At 36.6% G+C, this 20,862-nt stretch overlaps 1 protein-coding gene and 1 long non-coding RNA gene across 7 annotated transcripts in view; one reads left to right on the top strand and one right to left on the bottom strand.

Annotated features, from left to right (window-relative positions):
- LOC114161143 (uncharacterized) overlaps window positions 1-20,862 on the top strand; it is a 26,597-nt gene extending 5,735 nt beyond the window's left edge. Inside the window, exon 3 of the long non-coding RNA XR_003598948.1 lies at window positions 20,722-20,862. This is a non-coding gene — a long non-coding RNA (uncharacterized LOC114161143). The remainder of the gene's footprint in view (window positions 1-20,721) is intronic.
- tln2b (talin 2b) overlaps window positions 11,691-20,862 on the bottom strand; it is a 102,352-nt gene continuing 93,180 nt past the window's right edge. For 5 of the 6 annotated variants that reach the window (XM_028044153.1, XM_028044161.1, XM_028044129.1 and 2 more), the window contains 5 exons: window positions 17,783-17,908; window positions 16,638-16,700; window positions 16,364-16,546; window positions 16,157-16,282; window positions 11,691-15,133 (listed from right to left, as the gene is read on the bottom strand). In XM_028044153.1, coding sequence (XP_027899954.1) covers window positions 15,005-15,133; window positions 16,157-16,282; window positions 16,364-16,546; window positions 16,638-16,700; window positions 17,783-17,908 — 627 coding nt within the window. In that variant the 3' untranslated portion in view covers window positions 11,691-15,004. The remainder of the gene's footprint in view (window positions 15,134-16,156; window positions 16,283-16,363; window positions 16,547-16,637; window positions 16,701-17,782; window positions 17,909-20,862) is intronic. The other variant, XM_028044138.1, reaches the window with a different exon arrangement.

Here is a 20,862-nt window from a genome sequence, read left to right as displayed (position 1 = left end):
GTACTTTGAGTCAGAGTAGACGTGAAAAACCACATCTACGGTACTCTAATCCTAACCCAAAGGGATTGTGGCAGTCTTTTTTTTAAAACCCAGAGTTAAATCTTAAATTGCAATAATGACACAGTGGCAGTAGTAAAACACATTATCTTCCCAGACAATAAATAGCAGCCTTTCAAAATGCCTCATTAATTTGATACTGTATCACTATAGCCTGCAGTGTTCATTGCAAATGTATTTTTCACCCCCTAAACTTTCTCACATTTATCTATGTTACAATGACAAATGTTAGTGTGCCTTATTAAAATTTTATGTGATAGACCAACAGAAGGTAGCACAAAAGGATGCATGATTTCAGTACTCCTGAGTCAATCCTTTGCAAGACCACCTATCAGGGAAAACATCTCCAGTCTTTTAGAGTTTATCTGAACCAGTATTTAACATCTGGAAGCTGAAATTCCTTCCCAGTGAAAAAACAAACAAACAACTGAGATTGTCATATTAGATGGAGAACATCTGTGGAACTCAATTTTCAAGCCTTGTCACAAATTTTAAGTTAGATTTATGTCTGAATTTGGATTGAGACATTCTAACACATATGCTTTGATATAAGAATGATTCCATTGTAGCTCTTGCTGTATGTTCAGGGCTGTAATCCTGCTGCAAGGTAAACCAACAATGCCTTCTGCTTTCTCCAGCGTGTTATTTAACTCCATCCACCTTCCTCCTGGCTTTGGACAGCACTACTGTGTTCTGCCACAGAAAATCCCGAGAAAAGTTTGTGATTGTAAAAGAAAATAGGCATGAATACTTCTTCAAAGTGTTGTTATCGTCAACACAATATAGTCAACCTCTGAGAAGCATGGTGCAAATAAGAGGATAAGAAAAACAAAACTGTACTTCATTAACGTTGTACTCATGAAGACTTTTTATAAACCTTAATCTCTATATAGGAATCAGCAGGACATTTTATTTACACTTCAGTGTTCCCGTACATTAATGTCTATTTTATATGCAATGCTAACTGCACACTGCATGGACATTTTAGGGGCAGCTGTCTCCTCATGCTGGGGGAATTGCCACTGGGTGAAGCTTTGGGAAGAGCAGGAAGGCTTCTTGTCGAGTAGATTCTGCCGACATCGTCCAAGTTTATATTTAGAGAAAACCTCTTGGCTCTTTAGGACGGTACCCGTGCAATTAGATAGGTCCATGCAGGGCAATGGTCGAAAACCAAAAGGGGGGCCTCAGGATTGGTGAAACCTAAGCTGTAATCCGACCCAAACCCACCACCTACTGATGGTGGGCTTCACAGTAATGTTCCAGCACTATATATACAGGTACCAGTAAGGGTTGTCTACTTGGGGGTGCAAGAAGAAATGGAAATGTAACAAGGGCATGGAGTCAGAAACAATATTTGGCTTTTTGGACAATTGCAATAAGGTTGTGACATTTTGACTCCGACTGTACTGGGCAACCCTAAATCTGTCACTAAGGGTATAAATCTTACAAAAGTGTTACTTTCTCTGGTGCAATTCATTAAACTTCCCGTTTGGCTAATGGGAACTTTGTTCATCACATCAGACTGTTTCCTCTAGACTGAATCTTAACAATTTAACTCAAATTCCTTGGGCACAAAGGTCAATAATTGCAGCTGCAGGTGCTCCAGAGATAAGAAGCTTTTTCCAGGACCAAGAATATGCTGTAGAACAAAATAGCTGTTGTTAAATGAAAGGATCTGTCATCCTTCAGATTGTAGTATTTCTCAGAAAAGTCAGAAATAGAGCACAAAGAAATACTTTTGGGACAGTGCAAGAAACATTCTCTCATGGCAGGTCCTAAAAAGTAAGTTTTGGAAAAATTTGAAAAGATAAGAAGCCTTTCTCGAGAAGCAGTTTGGAAAAACAACTTCATTACCGACACAAGATGAGCAACTGAGAAAAAAAACAACAAAAAAACAGAAAGGCAAAGCTGGCAGTGTTGCAAACACAAATGTGGGCAAGAGTCATAATGGAGGCATATTTGTGGCCTCTACAATGCTCCTCCCAGATGGTTTGTTTGCGTTTCCCCTTCAGATGGGATGTACAGAGAGACAAGACCATCAGCCAAATCTGATGCTGCTCACTCAGCCTAGACAAAAAGAGCAGGAAGGGGCCAAAGCATTGGTGGGGGCTGGGGGGATTGTCACGATTCATTTCACACTCATGTGGGATGCCAAGCTACAATCCTTCTATAAAATTAAATTCTCAAAAGGCTAGACAGGTGAAGGCAGGAGTATTTAATCAGACACTGTCAATCTGTGCTACACTCTGCCTAATAAACCCAACATTGACACTTATTTGTGCCTACTGTGGGAAGTCTATAGGGAAGTACAGTAAATGATTGTTTACAGGGAGATTGAACTCCTCCTACTTCTAGATAAGGAGCAGAGAAATTCCTTCTGCAGGGATCAGGACTCATCGTTGACATAAAAGCTTACTGTCCTTTCCTTTGGGCCTGTGGATATCCTCTCTCCCACACATGTGCTAACTGTCTAACTAATCTAAAATCAGCTTAGAACTGCCCTGCATCTTGAGGACATCTCTGTTACAATATTTGTCTTTAGGTCTTTGTGCTGTATATTAAAGGTCCAGGTATTTGTATGCTTGCAATCAGTGGGAAAATCCTTAAAACAATACGGAGAAAAGTGTTTGCTTCCTTTTTTTGTGCCTATTTCTGTAATGTACCTGATTATCGTCATCATCATCACTTTTATTAAAAACACAAGTAGGTACATACATTAAAAAAATTAAAAGACAAGTAAATAAAATAAAAATAAAAATTACAAATAGAAGTCACAGATTTGCAAAATTACAAAATGTGTGTTGTATATTCGACTAATTCAAAGACGAAAAGGAGTCAGATGGATTATTCAGATGAACTTTAGTGAATAAAAAAGGATGAACGAATCATACATAATATACGACAGAGTGTAGGCATTCAGCTAACATAGCTCTTTTCTCGGAAAACCAACGGTCCTAAGTTCACTTCTTCCTCTAACCTCAAGTTCTTCTTCTACTCATTCTAAAGCATCATGGGATATAGAGTCCATTCTGTTAAAGGTCCACAATAGTTAGTTTTGAACCAGATACTAACTATCAAATGCTAACTAGATTTATGAAACAACTGCAACTAAAATAGTTATTTATATTAAATTATAATATCCCAAATAATAAGTCCTAAGCAAATCCGGCTTAAACCCAAAACAATTTCTCAACAATCTGCAATAATTTCATTGCATTCATTGCATTCTGGACTGAAAACTGACTGAGCTCCTCTAGTAACAGGATGATGTTATTTGTAGAATCAAATAATCTTCACATAAATCTATACATAATGTTACATAATACAACATAAAAAATGGAGAAACCAACACCAACAAATAACTGGCTTGCAGTAGTCCATCTCTTCATTCTAATTATTAAACAAATCTTAAGATCATTCACAGCTGTTGTAAACACAAAAAGCAGATTTCAAGTGATGACTTCATTCAATTCTTTATTCTAAGAAAGTAATTGCCCCACTATTTGTTCTACCCTTGGCAACCACAATTATTATTAACCGGCTCATAACCCATAACCTGCAATGAATCTACTTCATGTTGATTAGACCAAGCACCAATCATGCCTGGGTGTGGTTTGTGAAACTGCCAAGAAATGTGATCAATGACATTTAATTAATGATTTTGAGGGATTTTGTTTTTATATAGGTGGTTTGGGTACCTGCATTTGCATTTTGTATTTACGCAGGTCGTTTTTTTTCCAATGTTAAAATTTACTGGATTATGTATGTGACAAAAACTGAATCACGTCTGAAAAGGAGCAAATACTTTTTCACAGCACTGTATCTTTATCCATATATGGGTTCTCTGGTGTGAGCAAGGTTGAATACTGTTGACAGAGAAGACAGCTAACTTGTGGGGGCTTTTTGTGAAGTCCAAAGTCAAAGGCCACTCAATATTTTTTCCATTCCTTGGTGCTATAAAACTTCTTGGTATGCACTTACTGCTCAGCTTCTGTTCTCCTGGTTACAGGCTGTCTGTTGGCGCTGTAGGGCTAAAAGAAAGAAACTCTGGCAATATGGGGATTTCCAGGATGATTTTTCTTTAAAATACTGCCTTCTCTTTAATGCTTCCTCTCATACCATCAAGATGAAAATAAGTAAGTTTGTGTTTGAAAGCAGAGAGCATAGAGCCCCATTTTTTTATGAGTCCCACACCTTTAACTGAGCTTAGCTTGGCCAAATGAAAGCTATAATGTGAAGTTCATTTGAGACTCTCGTGATGAGACATTCCAGTGTGGTTTTGGGTAGCTGTTTGAAAGCCAGCAACTGGCTTGTTCACTGCAACTGGGTCACAGTGGTCTCTCAGTGGTGAGAAATGCCAGAGGAACCCACAATTCTGCAACACCTGATTTCTTAAAGCAAAGTCTGTCTGTAGCTCTCGGGTTTGATCAAACTCCATGATGGTTATCCTCTGACTAAGACTCTGTGCTCAGCTTGGGATCTAGATGAAAGAGTTGTGGATAGCCAGTCATTAAAGACTGAACAGAAAGAAGAGAGAGAGAAAAAAAGATGACCATCTGGTGTGGTCTGGCGAGTTCTGGTCATGGAGCCTTGGAGGTGTATATACTACATGATAGGGTAATTATGTCTTCATGAAGACATATTAAAAGAATGGAGTACAGCACTGTAAAAGGTGAACTTTTCATGTGTAACCCCTCCCCCTACTTTATTAAAAATTCAAATTTACTGAATTATCAGTAAATAAACTCTCCCACCCCTGTTTTCCTTTATAAAAGAGACAGTTCGTCTTTCGCTGTGTTCACACATGACAACATAAGTAAATAAGTAAAACAATACAGCAAACAAGGACAAATCATCCACTATGATACAATGAGCTGGAAGAATAGATTTGAAACAAATCAAGAAGGAAGAATATCAAATTTGAACTTGCAGAAAGTGCAGAACACAAGACCTTCAGAAAAAAAGCCAGTAAACTGAGCAAGCACATATGGTAAGAATATAAAGCCTGAGGCAATACTGAATAAAAATATACTCCAAATATATGCTCAACCAGAGCTACAAAAATCCTGGCCATAAAAGTTTAGCCTTTCATGAAAAAAAAAATTTGAATGTTGGTTATTTTTGTTGTGCAACATTATTGATACCGACACAGATGTTATTCTCTGTACAAAAAGAGCAGCACCGTTCTTGAACATGCCTCATCTAAGCCTCAATGAAAGTTTAATCCTGCCCAAAGTAACCAGGGGATGTGAAGTATCCCAGAAATCCCCAAGTAAGAGACACGTAGTCCAGTACAGGAGCAACAAAAAGAGAGAGACACAAGTGAGAAATTAACACACTCACATTGATCCATCTCTCTTACAGATATCTCTTCAGACTTTTAAAGAAATTCTGAATCATGGATGAATTAATTGCAATTCACAATGAGAAATTTACGTTTCTGCAAATTTTCTGTGCAAATTAGCTCAAAGTCCATCAGAGTTACTGTATACATCAATTTAAAGTTCTGTCACCACTGTGTACCACCATGGAAATAGTGTTTTCAGTGAACTAAGCACTTTTAGTTTTTTTCAGTCACAGTGGTTTGCAGGCAAGCTACTCTTCCATAGATTCCAGATTTGTTCACAAATAATAGTTGCAATGTCAAAATATTCTTCCACCTGAGTTAATCTCTGCAGCTCCTTTAGAGTTAAAATGGGTCTCTTGATTACTCCTATGTTTAATTCTCCTCTTGTTAGCTTGTCAATTTAAGTTGATAGGGTTAGGTAATGGTTTTGGTAATGGTAATTTTATTGTGTCAAAGAACACATAGATTACACAGAAATAGAAAAATCAGAGTAGCCCAAGTTTTTAACAAACTTCTGAGACCTTCACAATAGCTGGTCATACTAAAATTCAGGTATACACAGATAGACTCTATTTACTAATTATTTGATTTCTAAAGGCAATCGGTTGCAATGAATTTGCCTTTAGGGAATCAGAGCAAAGAGGGTGGACAAAATGCACTCTGGTCATTTCTGGTTTTTATTTCTACATAAAGTTAGAAAGCTATGCACCATTTTACATTAACCTTCATCAGTTAGTATTGACTAGGATGATATATGATTTGATCTGGATTGGAATAAATGGAATCAATTGAATTTTGACCATGTTGGTAATGATTAAATTCCACCTATAAAGCAATTATTAAATTCACCTCTTTCACAACTCTGCATGGAACTAATAAACATCTGTTTCAATTTCCAGTTATATTAAGTACAGCACATATCCCAAATGTCTATTTCTCTGAAATACATCCCTTACTTTCAAAACCATAGCCATCAAAACAAATTCAGATCCAAGAAAGACACTTAAGAGTTATAGCTAAAAGTGAAAGAAAATGTGACAAACCGTGAACTAAGTCACAATGAATATTTATTTTAGTTATCTTTACTCTAAATCATCTTATTAAATCTGGCGCCAGCATTGATAAACAAAAAAAAAATACTGTTAGTGAGAAAGAGAGAGTGTTTATTCAGCTTTAATGCTGGGTGGGGAGACTACTGGGCTGAGAGAGGAGAAGAAGCCAAATATTTTCTTCTCTGGCTGACACTTAACGTGTTTAAAGGAAAATCTCCTTTTCAAGGCGAAGGGATTTTATCGAACGAGTGCTTAATCTCATTCTAAGCTGTCAAAATCTAATGAGAATATTCATATCAGTTCACTTTGGCAAAACGATCCAAAACAGTCAGTTCCCCTGGTGTACATCAAGTTCTTGGCACTTATTCAACCGTGAACAAAGCAAACAAAAATGAGAGCGAACCCTTTAGAAAGAACCTGACTTGGGATGATTGCGTCTGGCGCTGGGGGATTAGATTTAATGGATATTCCTTATGTTACTTGCGAAGCTGTCCAAAATTAGCACCAAAGTTTTAAGTCTCAGCTTGGTCCCAATATAGACGTGGTGTCACTGCTGACTGAGAAATACTGTGCCTTCTGTACATGATGGCTGACGGAGCTGCTGTGCTGTCATGCGGGGGAAATAGACGGCAAACATTGTCACTCAGAAGATATTGTCTGCAACTAACATTTCTACAGAACACATACCAGCAGGTCTCACCTTTTAGCATCTGGAAATGGGGAATCTGAAATATGAAATATTTCATAGAACCATGTCAACGCATTTGAAATTGTCAACATAAATCAACTGAACAACTAGTCGAAAGATGCATTTTAAAAGGTAAAGAGTCATTTGTTAACCAAGTATAAGCCTTGTACTTGCAATTATTATTACCACTGGAAGCAATATTGATGCGACTTCTTAGATTGACTCGACAATGACTAATTCCAACCAATAAAGCATCACGAGTCATTCTCTCCATGCTCTGTTTACTATTCACGTTAAACCAGAGCTTGATACTGGATATGATGCAGCATTGGTATAATGGGAGAATCCAGTTGATGACCTAAAATAGTAATAGAGTTCAAGAGCTGAGGAAAGGCCTCTCTTAGATCCATCAGCTGCTGTCTCCCAGGTTTATGTTAGGAAGTGATGTGTCTTACTGCACACAGAAGAGCGGTATGTAAATATGCTTAAACAACAGGCAGTCACAGATACAATGACCTCACTCACTTCTGCAAAACCATGCTGTAATTTATTGCTTTATCCCACAGAGTTTCGGCTCATCTGCCTTTTTAAGAAGATTTTCTGCCAACACTGCTTGAGTGTGTTCACATAAAAGTACCAAAAACCTTTACCCAAAGTTCTAAACTTGACGATTGTTGCATGGTAGCAACAACAGAAGTTGTTTCATTCACAAAGTCAGCATTTTGAGATCCATGCTGAATAGTAAATATTTGAAAAACAGCTAGAATGCTCTTTGTGAAAGTAAATGTTGTATGGTTCTTTACTACTTCATAACAGTTTAGAATAGCTAATTTAGTAACAGCAATAATGCTGAAAATCCAAATTGCTAGCAAGTTGATGTTCTCCTAAAGCAGTTGCTAATGAATAGCACATCTTAGCAGCATTTTAAATATCACCGTGTTAGATGAGATTTCATCAACAATACTGTTTCCACCTATATTATCAGCTTGAGTAATTTGAAAGATGGGAAATTATCCTCAGATTACTAATAAGTGTGGACTGCATCACACTCTAGACAGGATTATATCCAAAAGATTTTGCTAAAAATATATATATAAAAAATCTTAGCAGGTGTGTTTGGAGAGATTTCATCAAGGAAGGAAGGGGAACATTCCTGACATTGCCCAAAGATTGGCCCAAGAAAAGGGTTAGATTTTTCTTCAGTGCACAAAGGACCACAGAAAATGAGAAGGGAGAGAAAGAAAATGACCCAACCCTAAAACCCCAAAGTCCTCCCTGACAGGCATTCTTTTTAAACCTCACTTTCTACTCCACCGCTCCAAGCAAAATCTCTCTCCATTTCTCTGTGCTTCACTGATAGCATAGCTATTTTCTGCCTGTTAAAGGAATTTCTTCACCCGATGTAAGTTTTATTTTAAAACTCTTAATACCTTTCAAGAGAGGGTTTTCTGATGTAATGATATTTATTCATTAAATGATATAAAATCAAGAAAGAATGAAAAGTCAAAGTGTAATCTGACCTTAAACTCTTACTATGAATTTGCAGGATTTTAAAATTATATACCCTACTACAACATTAGCAAATTATGCCACTGCAGTTTGTGTCTTTAGCAATAACATTTTTTAGCAAATAACTGACTGCATTATTATAAATAACTGAAAAACCAGAGCAGCCCAAGCATTACTGCATTATTATAAATAATAATGCAGTTGTATACTCAACAATGAAAAGGTGAACGATTAACCTGAGAGACAAAGATATTCGAATCTTGTTTTGTTGCTGATTAACCTCTACACATTTAATTTGGATATTTTGTGGTAGTCCATGAGTAAGTAACAGATAATTATCAGGGGAAAAAAACAGGTCCAGTGTTTTAAACCTGTTTAGAAATAAAAGTCTGAAAAGTGTTGTGGGATGACCACTTCTTTTTTAAAACTGCAGCTCTATGCCTCTTAGGATGCATCTTTATGAACTTCGCACATGTAGAGACTGAACCTTTTAAAGTTCATCTTTGCAAAACAGTTTTAATTCAGTTGACTGACTGGAAAACATCTGTGAAGGAAGTAGGAAAATAAATAATGCGGCAAAGAACACTTCTGTTTTCCTAATTAGTCTATTCCTTAATCACATGATTCACTGTTGTTAGATCTTCCTTCAACTAAGTAACCTGTTCATGAGATATCCAGAGTGCTTTGCAAAAGTGCTCTGAACTTTTCCACATGTTGACACATTACAACTAAAAAACCACAGTCTATCTTAATGGAATTTTATGTTTGAGACTAACAGTTCTACCAACATCATGTGTGACAATTAGAATGCTGTTTTTCATGAAGTGTAACTACTGTTTTTTGTCACATTTTATGTTTTTATGTGGGGCAAAAAGTTCATTTTTGGTTTTATCTGACCAGAGCAACTTCCTGTGCTTGCTTGCTGCATCTACATGTTGAGGATAAAACAAACTATTTTCCCTAATTAGATGACATTTAAAGACCTTTATTTACACTAGGTTTTATTTAATGACATCAGAGCATAGTGGGTTAAATGCAAAAAGATGACAATTTTTTGAAATTTTGAAAACCATGTATAATTTTTCTTCTACTTCACAATTATACACTAGTCTGTTAGTCTATCATGTTGGTCCCAATAAAATACATCAAGTTTGTTGTAACGCAAAAGAATGTTGGTTCCAAAGTTCAAAAGGCAAGTTTGCAAGGCACTGTAACTAATAATTTGACATCAGTTAAAAAGGCATCACTTGTGATGTTTAGATGCATATTTTTCAATATTTTTTTGCAGTAAACCCAAACTGTTGGGGCCAGATTTCAGTAGTGTTTTTCATTGAAAACATAAAGTTTGTTTTGTGTCCCAACCTTCCTGTGTCTGTGATAACACACTTATGACTTGTGATTAAAACATTTCCTGTGCCCTTTGAATATTTACTGCATATTTACCACAGAACATAGAATCATACATCAACACAGCAAATTGATGGGTAACAACCTGCATGTTGAGTTAATACATAGAGAACTTACTCTAAATGTTGTCTTTAGCAAATGACACTATATCACAGGATTTCAGAAATGCATGAAATGCAATGCTGAGGAAGACAAATTTAGTCAGCTTATGTGAATTCAAAGATGTCTTTATTTCTGCTTGAAAATATTAAATCTGGAAGAGATGACTGTAATTGAACCTGTTTTTTTTCTTCTGAAAATCAGTGTCTGTTTCAGTGATTGTGTAAAAATCTTAAAGTTGATAATAGTTAACCAGAAAAACCTTGTTAGTCCACGGTCTTCACTGGCATGAGAGGCTGAGAGCCACAGAAAGAGGGTGAGAAAAAGATGGATAATCTCTCTCAACACACATGGCTTCAGTTTCCCCTCCCTACTGTGCAGAGACCAAAACACTCAAACAGCCAAATATGGTCTTCATTAGAACAGTGAGGAAATGTTCTGGACTTGCATCCTTTATGCATTCTCTATGCCCCAACATGCTTCTGACTCAGTGAGAAGATCAGCTATAGTTTTGTAAAAACAAGCAAAAAATATCACATCAAGTCTGTCTGATGGCTTGTCATACCCAGAACAGAATGTGTAGAAAATAATCACTTCTCAAATAATTTTACTGTGTGCAATGGTATGTGAATGAGCAAAACTGATGTGAGCTCTTCCTCTTGACCAAAGCATCTAAATGGAGATCTCTGCATACTTCAAAGTCTGGTCTGGGAAGCTTGAAAAAAAAAAAAGTGAATCCACAATTTCCATATTTGGTCTGGCAAACCTCTGCTAATCGTTCCACACGAACATGCTTCTCCAAACATTCTCTTCACCCCTGACTGAGCTATGAAGGGCAATGCTGACATCTGCTGACAAAAATGCAGAATGACAGTCTTTCTGTTTTTTTCCGTCTTTTCTGTTTACTTAGACAAATGCACGCCTTCATGTTCTTACACTCTTTTGTCATGTTATGACAACAAACTTCAATGTATTTTTTGAGATACTTGGTGATATGCTATCACAGAGTGGAGCATAACTATGAATTTGAGAGGAAATTATAAATTTCTTAAAACAGTTTTTTTTTTTTTTTTTTTTACAAAAATCCAAAACATGTGGCTTGCATATAGTATGTATTTATCTCCTTTAGTCTGACTCCTTTAAAATAAATCCAGAGTAACCAAATACTTTCAGAAGTCAACTTATAACTTCCTGTAAGTACTTTAATCTCAGTAAATTGCAGCTGTTCTGTGAAGAGTTCAGAGGCTGGATAGAAAACATTAGTAAACATCATGAAGACCAAGTAAGGCACTCGATGAGTCAAAGACAATCCACAGAGAAAATTAAAGCAGGCCTTGAATACAAAAACAAAATCTAAGGCTTTAAACAACACTGTTCACTGTTCAGTTCACTTAAAGAGTGAAGCACAATCACATCAGACTTGAAAAACATTTTCAGTGACTTGACTTGATAAATCCACACAAGACATAATGATGTTTAATTGATATAAACATCAATTAATCTGTTTGTAAAATAAATAAATAAATTAGTACTGTTTGCTTGAAACTGTTTTATTTTTATTTTTAGTGAATACAAAAAATACTTCTGTGACCAGATAAATACTGTAAATACAGCATCAAATGATACAACTGACGCATTCTGTTAAAGAAAGCACAACACCTATTTATAACAGAGATGGCAACTCTTATTCTATTCCAGTAATACTTAGACACTCCTGCTGGACAGTATATTTCAGGATTAGTCTCACATTAACAGATAAAAACATTTTAATAGTGGTTTAGACAATGCAACAAGGAAGTTATTCAGCTCAATGTTTTAGCGGTATTTGGCTGAATGAATTTAAATAATTTCATTACCTCAGATACATGTAGCCACATGCTCACTGAATGCAATCTAGTGTTAGTAACTAAACCCTAAAGGTATCCATAGATGCCCTTTAACATCAGCACTATAACACTGCCGGCAGGTATAGGCCCCCAGTATGGCAAAGATTTTGCTGATAGACTGGCATAATGTTTCTGACCCAGAGAGAGAAGGCTCAGGCTCCCAGCCAGCCTGATGTTCAGCTGCTTGCAGCGCAGACTCAAATAAGGCACTAGAACACGATGCAGACATGACATGGGGCTGGACAGACTGAGGAAATGAACAGCAGTAGTTTTAAAACATGTGTAATGCATTATTGGAAGAAAGAAATCAAGTAATTTTATCAGTTCCCTCAAATGCAACAAGAAGCGGTTTCCTAATAAAGATTTGATGTGATGGAAGCCTTGAATTGCTGTCTTTAGTGTGAAAAATGTGAAAACATTTATGCTCATTTCAGCCCGGAGGTGGAAGCCCAATATCCTTGTAAGAAGCTTATTTTCCATCAAACAACAGCAGTAACTCAATATTACCTTGCTGGAGTAGCCTGTGTAGTAGACATACAAAGTTAATATAGAAGCAATTTTAAAAACACTTTACAGTAACGGGAAAATAATAAAGTGTGCTTAGATCAGCATTTCTAAAAACATTTTTTTCTAACAATTGCAGTTCAATACTTTTTTTAACATTTATTTCTAGATATCTGGGTCAATTTTCAGGGCATGTTACAAAGTTAAGATCCAAGTTATTCATACTCCAAAAGGATTTTGGTTGAAAGGGATTTCTTCTTTTTATTTTGGCAAAATTATTTCTTCTGAATGGAAGAAATTTTAATGTTTTGGAGAGACCGTGCCAGAATCTGTGGGAGAGCTAACAATTAGGGAGATGGCAAGGAGGCCTTCCAATCTCAGAGAATTAGAGTTTCTTTCTAAGATAAATCATCAAAAAACCAGTGAAAAAAGCTCATCAGCAACTAAAAGAATGATTTGATTGCTGCACTAGCAGTAAAGATTTTCAAATCATTTTTGACATACATTTTTTTAAAATAAATTCTAAATAGAAACAGATTAATTTAATTCAAAACAGTTTTGCTATCTTTTGACAGAAGCCTGTTTCACTCCCTAACATAAACAAATGCTTTGGTAGAAAATAAAAATCTAAATCTGTCAGAGGTATCATACATCCACTCATTACCAGCATAAATGTCATGTTAATGTCAACTCTAAAATTGAACTCAAATCAAGAGCAGGAGAGGTAAAACTTGGACACATATTAGTGTTTCAACAGGACAATGATCCCCGCACACATCACAACTGATTTGGGACTCAATAAAGCATTAAAGAACTCAACTGTACTGAAAATTTATTTTAAATGTTTAAAAGCCAATAAACCAACCAAACTAAGTGAACTCAACCAATTCAGATAGAAGTTCTAAAATGACCAACCACTAGTAAACCAGGACCTTATTGAACCTGTACATTGAATTTTGACCACACAGTTCAAACTTCTGCGTCCCTTTGTTGGGTTTTAAAAATAAATGCTGCTGTTTGGTTTCTCTTCAGTTCACCGTGAAAAAAAGAAAAGCTCAAATAAATAAAAAATATTATGACATTTGTGGCTGATGAGTGTATGTAAACTTTGGACAAGAATTGTAAATAATATTTACAGTAAAGAAGTCTCAACAAGGAATTTCATTTCTGTTTCCCTAATAAATTTATAGTCTAAATAAAAGAATCTCAAGGTTCATCCTTATTATTACATCACCTGAGTAACATCCATGACATATCTACATCCAACATACCTTTTTTTTTCAACTCAACACTGAATATGGTGAAGATATAGCTGTCATCATGGTAGCTATGTAAAAGCAATAAATTTTTTTTTCTTCCACATTTGTTTATATCTGTAAAATATTGATTAAATTCAAAACTATTCTGGATTTTTGAAGACCGCAAAGGAACCTTGTTTGAGTATAAGTGGCACATGAGCTTAATCTGGTTTGTGTAAGTAGTTGGAATTTTAAACCATGTAAGCAAAAGGAAAAACATGTCAGAACAATGTAATAATACTGTTTATAACTTTACAGGGTTATCTGTATTTTAGGTGAAAAATCAGTGGGGTCCTTTGAGTGCAATATTGTACAAGCAGCAAGACATATTTGGTCACATTTAGATCTGAATATCTAAACAAAACTACTTTCTTTCTTTTTCATAGGTATTTTCCATAAAAGTGATTGATAGTAGGGATCAATGTATTTTTGTTATTTTGTCCCTTCACTTCATCTACATTGCTCTAAACCAATCTGTGTTTGGCATCAAAAAGAACAGATTAGCTTAAAATTCAGGAATACATCTGTTGTTTTAGCTACAATCCCCACAATTAACATGGTTAGTATGATACAAGGGTCTTTTTGAACAATAATACTCTATTGGTTAGTAGCATAATCGATATGTGTTAAGAGTAATGGAGCATGCAAGCCCACAGTTTGAAGAGGCATTGCCTTTACTGCTTTCTAATCATCCTTTGATGGATTTTACATATACAGTAAAACATAAGCTACAGACCTTCATTTTTGAACATTTGTTCAGTCATATATGCTCTCCTCAGTTAAAGAATGTTCTGTGATTACTGAGAGAATCAGCATCTGATTCATGCCTGTAACAGTCAGTAATGCTCATGATGCACTAATACCTACACTGAAAATAACTCAATCAATTTGTCTCTGTTTGCTCACAATAACAACTTCCTTTATATTAAAGTCTGAATGTCAAAGCCATTCACTGACAAACACATCACGCACACTTACACTCACACAAGTACACTACAAAGCACAGGCACTTGTTTTTGTCAACAAATAGGCCTGTTTCAAGTGCTGAATATAGTCTTCAGTGATATCGGAGCCAAGCGGGCGACAGTACATCCGCATCGTCTCCCGTTCAGGAGATGCTGTCATCTGCACATCAGCCTCCTCGCCTGCTGCCTTAGTCAGCCCTCGTCCTCCCTCAGTTCGCTCGGCAGGAATTTGTACTGCTGCTGTCGGATCTGAGCCAGCTTCTTCCGAGCCTCCTCCAGCTCACGCTCCTTCCTTAACATCTCCTCCTGAGCTGCAATAATCTGTGAAGAACAGCAACAGCTGATGGAGACCACACATTTCCAAAGAAATGTTTAATTCCTCTGCTCACACGTGGTCAGGCTCCAGTCATGTAGATTCCTTAAATCTTTTCTTAAGTTGCTATAATTAATCAGCCTACGCTGACTGCACTGTGATTGGGATGTAAAGGGATGGTATATAATTAGACCTGAATCTGACTTTATGGCTGGCTGGTATTACATTGATTTCAGTTTTCCCTGATCTGAATTTTTGTTAATTGAAGACGAATTGAACAAGTTAATCTTAAAAAGTGCCTTGATGTGACATTTGTTGTGAATAGGCAGCAAAGCTATATATGAGCCAAACTTGATCACATTTAAATTTCTAATGCTAGTCCCCTGTATTGGAAAATCAATACCACGCTTGAAAGACGAATCACAATATGTGTCTACTGTCAGTTCATCAGAAGTTATTTAATAAATAATTACTGATGGTAGTAATAAAAAAGAGAAAATAGAAACAAATATTTGTTTAGTTATTTACCTTCCTTGTTAAATGTCAATCACAGTCTAAGCTGGTTACAATAACAGTGGGATCCCAGAATCCCATCAGTGTGACAATGAGAGGCAAAATGGAAAGTGACGGGCATAAGCTCAGTCGTTGTGAATATCTCACTGACACAGGAACCCAATCAGCATCAAAAAGAAGCAACGACAACAGAAAAACACTCATTGGATATTGTTGATCTTTGTTTGCTTTTGCCGAGATGAATATTCTCTGTTCCAGCAGTGAAGCAGTTCAAAGTTATCCGAGGTGCGATATTTTGGAGCTGTTAATGTCCTGGTAAACAGCTTTGAAAGGGATCTGATGGGTTTTTTTTAATCTGTGGGAGCTCATCACAATTTCAGAAAAACAACTGTGGCATTTTGATATATGGGCAAGAAATGCAATCGCTCAGTAACATTTAGTGGAAAAGGGCAAATCAAGCAGTCGGGAGGATTTATATCCAAGACTTCACAAGATTCATTCATAGATTTTTCTCTCACCTGAGCAATGCCTCCAACAAATTTGGTCTTCACTACCACGCTGTCATCCTCCGTCTTGTCAAATGCTGCTTTTTGAGCTGCTTTTACCAGGTTGTCGGAAGCCCGCTTCACTGCATTGCCAGCAGCCTAAAGAAAGGTGTTGAAAAAGTGAGCGCATATATGAGTTATGTGTCTTTTCACAGCTGAACTAATGTAATTCAGTGTTACCTGTAATCTTCTCATGGCTTCAGAGTCGTGGTCCGCCTTCACCTTGCAAGCTACCAGCAGCTGAGCCGTGGAGGCTGCGACCTGCTTGGCAGAACAGATGAGCTTCTCCTCGCTGGCGTGGCCCTGCACTGAAGCGTTCGCTGCCTCACACAGGTTACTGGTGGCTGCTGCTACCATACGAGCCTACAGCAATGAACAAATTCACACTTAATCTTGGCTGGGTACAACATTTTGTAAAGCAAAGTTTATACAGTAACATATCAAAGTAACTTACAGCTGATATGAGACCCTGTGACCACTGGCCGTCATCTACTGCATTAGCTAGATTGGATCCCACCTGAAGAATGGAAAAGAAAAGATAAAATCGTCTTACACATACAAAACTGCTGGTCATTTCTTTACCTACGCTGGGTTTATGCATTTTGAACTATTTGTCAGTATCATCTGTTTCACTAAACCTCTTGCATGGGATGAGATAAGAAATAGTCAGGTGGTGAAATGATGCTTTGTAATAACACTAATATCAGTGAGCCGAGTTAATGACTTCAATCATCACCAGAGAATGAGTTTGTTCACTTAAGATAATATTGGCCATTTAATTGCTAAGCAGCCACTACAAGCTAAAGCAAGTTTAAGCTCAATATTCACATTTTGATAAAATAATTATTCATGAAGTCAATACAGACAGGCAATATCTTATGCGGTGTTATATTACATTATAAAACCACTTGGTTATTTCTTTAAGCCAAATGCTTATAGAAGTGGTTAGGTGATAAATGTGATAAATGTGATGAATTTAGTAAATGAGTTTATTCACTTAAGTAAACACAAACCTTTTACCAAATAATCAGTTACCAAAAGCTTATGCAACCTAATTTCAACATTTACCCTAATTCCAGAAAATTGGTCATAAAGTTAGTAAACACAGAAAGTATAATACCTTACAAATGAGACTAAGTTTTGTCTAAATGTTAATAAAGTCTTATGAGCCATTATCATTGTTATGGCTCTCTGGTAGAGTAGTAGACTTGAAATCAAAAGATTGTTTGATTCCAGTTTCCTCCTGTCACATATCAATGTGCCTCTGGGCAAGGCACTTAACCCCAAGTGGCCTACCACTCAATGTGTGCATGTTTGTGAGTGCAAATTGGTGAATGTGTCTGTAGCATAAAGTCCATTTATCATTTATAATTTTAAGGCAATATGAGGCTAAAAGCAAAAAACAGTTTAACCCAAATAGCTAGTTACTAGGTAATCTAGTTAAGATTTATTTTTTTCAACATACTTTTTGATAGCCTGACTGTTGGATATTCAACAGTCAGACCCATTTTTAACCCATTTTTTGACTATGCTGGGTGTATAGTGTACGTGTACTATGCCCACATAACAATCAAAGTATGGAAGGAATTATTTTCTGACCTTGCCTTGTTGCACCAGTTCTCTTTGAGCTGCAGATGCAGATTTTACAAGAGCACTGGTTGCTGCAGCAATAGACTTTGCAGCTTCTAAGATCTGGTCCTCAAAATCCAGTGTCTCATCAGCCTGCTGGAGAAAAAAAGCCCCAAAAAGTCACAAATCCCAATCTGCAATGAATGGATGAAACCAAGGTAAAAATAATAAAAACATCTATCCTCAGATCTGTAAAATACAGCGAGCCACAAATAACACAGCCTCAGTGACAACTTTTTCTATAAAGTGTATTGAGGTTAAATTTTATCTTTCACATTAAATAAATCTAGATATAACACATTTTGAGCAACGAAGCAGAATGTGAACATAAACAGTCATTTCTGCCAAATGAACTGAAGGACAGTATGAAAAATCACAGAGGTTCAGTTCGGGGACATTCAACAAATGGCCCTCTCTGCATCAGCAGTCAACAAGATGTGATTGACCACAGACCTCCATAAACACATAAGGCACACGTGGCTGGAGACAGGGCGGGACACTGTAGGAATATGTTTGATATATAGTTGGACTGAATAACAACCTAATATATCAAACATATCAGACAGAGCCCTGCAGAGAAGGCTTCCAGGCCTACAATGGCTTAGGGAGTTGGAAGGGAGGGGGGGAGAGAGGAAGCATGCTGGGAGCAGGAGAGTCGTCTGCTCTTAAAGGGCGGAAAGTATGAGGGAGAAAAGAGCAGAGGGGAGTAAAACGGAAGAGGAATAATTCAGGCAGTTGTTGGGAACATAAATAAAGACTAAACATCTGTTTGGAACTGTGTTAGGCTATGATAAATAACAGTATTTGTGCTAATTTTCTCTCTCTGTGATAGCATTGGCGTCATCCCAAAAATACCAGTTAATAGAGCTCTACAGTTTGTGAATCACACTGTATACTGAGCCTTGCAGAGGTTTTCATTCTCATCCTTACAATTCAATGTATTGGGATTTTATATGACTGACTCAAACAACATACTGTAGATGAAATGGAATGAAAATGGTTTTTAAAAAAAATAATTTTCTTAGAAATTAAAATATAAAAAAGTGTGGTATGGATATATATTCAGCCCTCTTTACTCTAATATAAATAAGATCCAATAAAACCAATGGTGTCAAGGAGTCCTCCAACTAGCGGATAGAGTTGACGTGTAAAATAAAAAAAAATATTAGGGAGCAGTGAGCACACACCTTTATGACCAAAGAACACACCGGCTTAGAGATAAAGTTCTGGAGAAATTTAAAGCAGAAGTAGGCAGCAAAAAATATCTCAAGCTTTGAACATCTCACAGATGCCTGACATCGGAAAAAAGGAAGAGTCTGGAACAACTGCAAACTAAAGCCACGTAGAGGACACAGTTGATACTCTCTGGACAAATAAGATTAAAATAACCTTCTGACCTAAATGAAATTTCATTTGTACAGCAAAACTAACACAGCATGTTGCCTTGAAGACAATATACCTAACGTGATATACAGTCCTGACAGAATGTCATGGGAATGCTTTTGATCAGCACAGATAGAAAAGCTGGCCAAAGCTGATGGGAAGATTGATGAAACTGTTTGAGGTTCCAAAAGACTCACCTTCACCTTCCAGCAGGATAGCAAAGCCAAATATAGAACCAGCTCTACAACGGAATGGTTATGATCAAAATATTTTTATGTGCTATGCCGGCCCACAGGTTACAAATCTTCAATTGGTAGCCTGGAATAGTGATGTTCACAGATGTGCTCCATCTAATCAACTAAAGGGCAAAACTATCTGTCTCTACACCCTAGTCTGGAAAAAAAAACATGTTCGAACATTGCTGCTGTAACCACACTGAAATGCAGTCCTACATCATATTTTGTATTTTACATCTAGTTATACTAAACTGTATGTTGATTTATCACATAAAATCCCAGTAAAATAAATTGAAATTTGCACTTATGACATAAACTTAGAAAATTTTCAAATAAGGCAAGTAGTATTGCAAGGCATTGAAAATCACGTTTCTTCTGTATCGTTTTCATATTGCATTCCCAGGAATTCTGTCTTCGTAATCTTTTGTCTTAGCTTCATCCTGTACGTGACTAAATAATCTTTTATCTGTGCAAATACGGAAATTAAATTATGTTTAGTTGTTTAAGGTTTCATTTTTCTGTTGTCTTTAATATGTTCACTAGAGGGAGCTACTGACACATAAAATATGAAAATCCTTTCCTTGATTAATCTCTTTCCATTAAAACAAAAGCTCTGCTTTGCTGCCATGGAATTATAGTATCTATAGTATGAGACATGACTTTACATGGTCTTCATTCAAAAATAGGACAACCTAAATCTATACACGTTAAAGTCACACAGATGAAGATTGGACTGATGATCACATTTACAGGAAGAACAATAAAAAAGGGGAGAAATCTTTGGAGTCACAAGACCACAATTGTCCAGAGACAGATAAACAAACACTACAACCATGCAGAGCACGCCACAAAGACAACACCTACTTACATAGAGAACAAAAACATAAAAGTAGTCTTATAGCACATATAGTATAAATGATCACCTATGCTGCCTGTACATTATGCTACACATTTTGGTTTTGATCTGGAGAGTGAGTACAGGGGTGAAGCAGTAGTAGATTAGAGAAGAAAAACAGAGCTACAAAACAAAGGACATAAGTTCAATAGGACAGAGAATTTTTCTTTCACAAAGGGTCACAGCAGTTCAGTGCACATTTGAGCTCAATCCAACATAAGCCTGACAACCCAGCTGTGTAATTACATCTCCTGGCAATGCAGTTCAAAATAATGTTCAAGAGTAGCTTTGAAGAAAGTTTTATAAGTTAGCTCACTGGACGAGCTCTCTGAGTCAACATGCTGTGTATATGTAACATAATCTCATTCTCTCCTTTCATGATTTCATGTCAGCAGATCAGTTACAGAAAAAGAGGACTCCACTTCAAAGTCGGCGTCACCTTTTCCTACCTACATCCCACATTGACTCCCCGGCTGATTAATCGCAGAAAGCTGTGTTTGGGTTTGAGTGGGTGGAAAAAGGTTGAGTGGGGCACT

Source organism: Xiphophorus couchianus, chromosome 2 (genome assembly GCF_001444195.1).
Source record: "Xiphophorus couchianus chromosome 2, X_couchianus-1.0, whole genome shotgun sequence".
Lineage (NCBI taxonomy): Eukaryota > Metazoa > Chordata > Actinopteri > Cyprinodontiformes > Poeciliidae > Xiphophorus > Xiphophorus couchianus.
The sequence above is the reverse complement of the archived record's forward strand: the minus strand, read 5'-3'. Positions and strand labels throughout refer to the sequence as shown.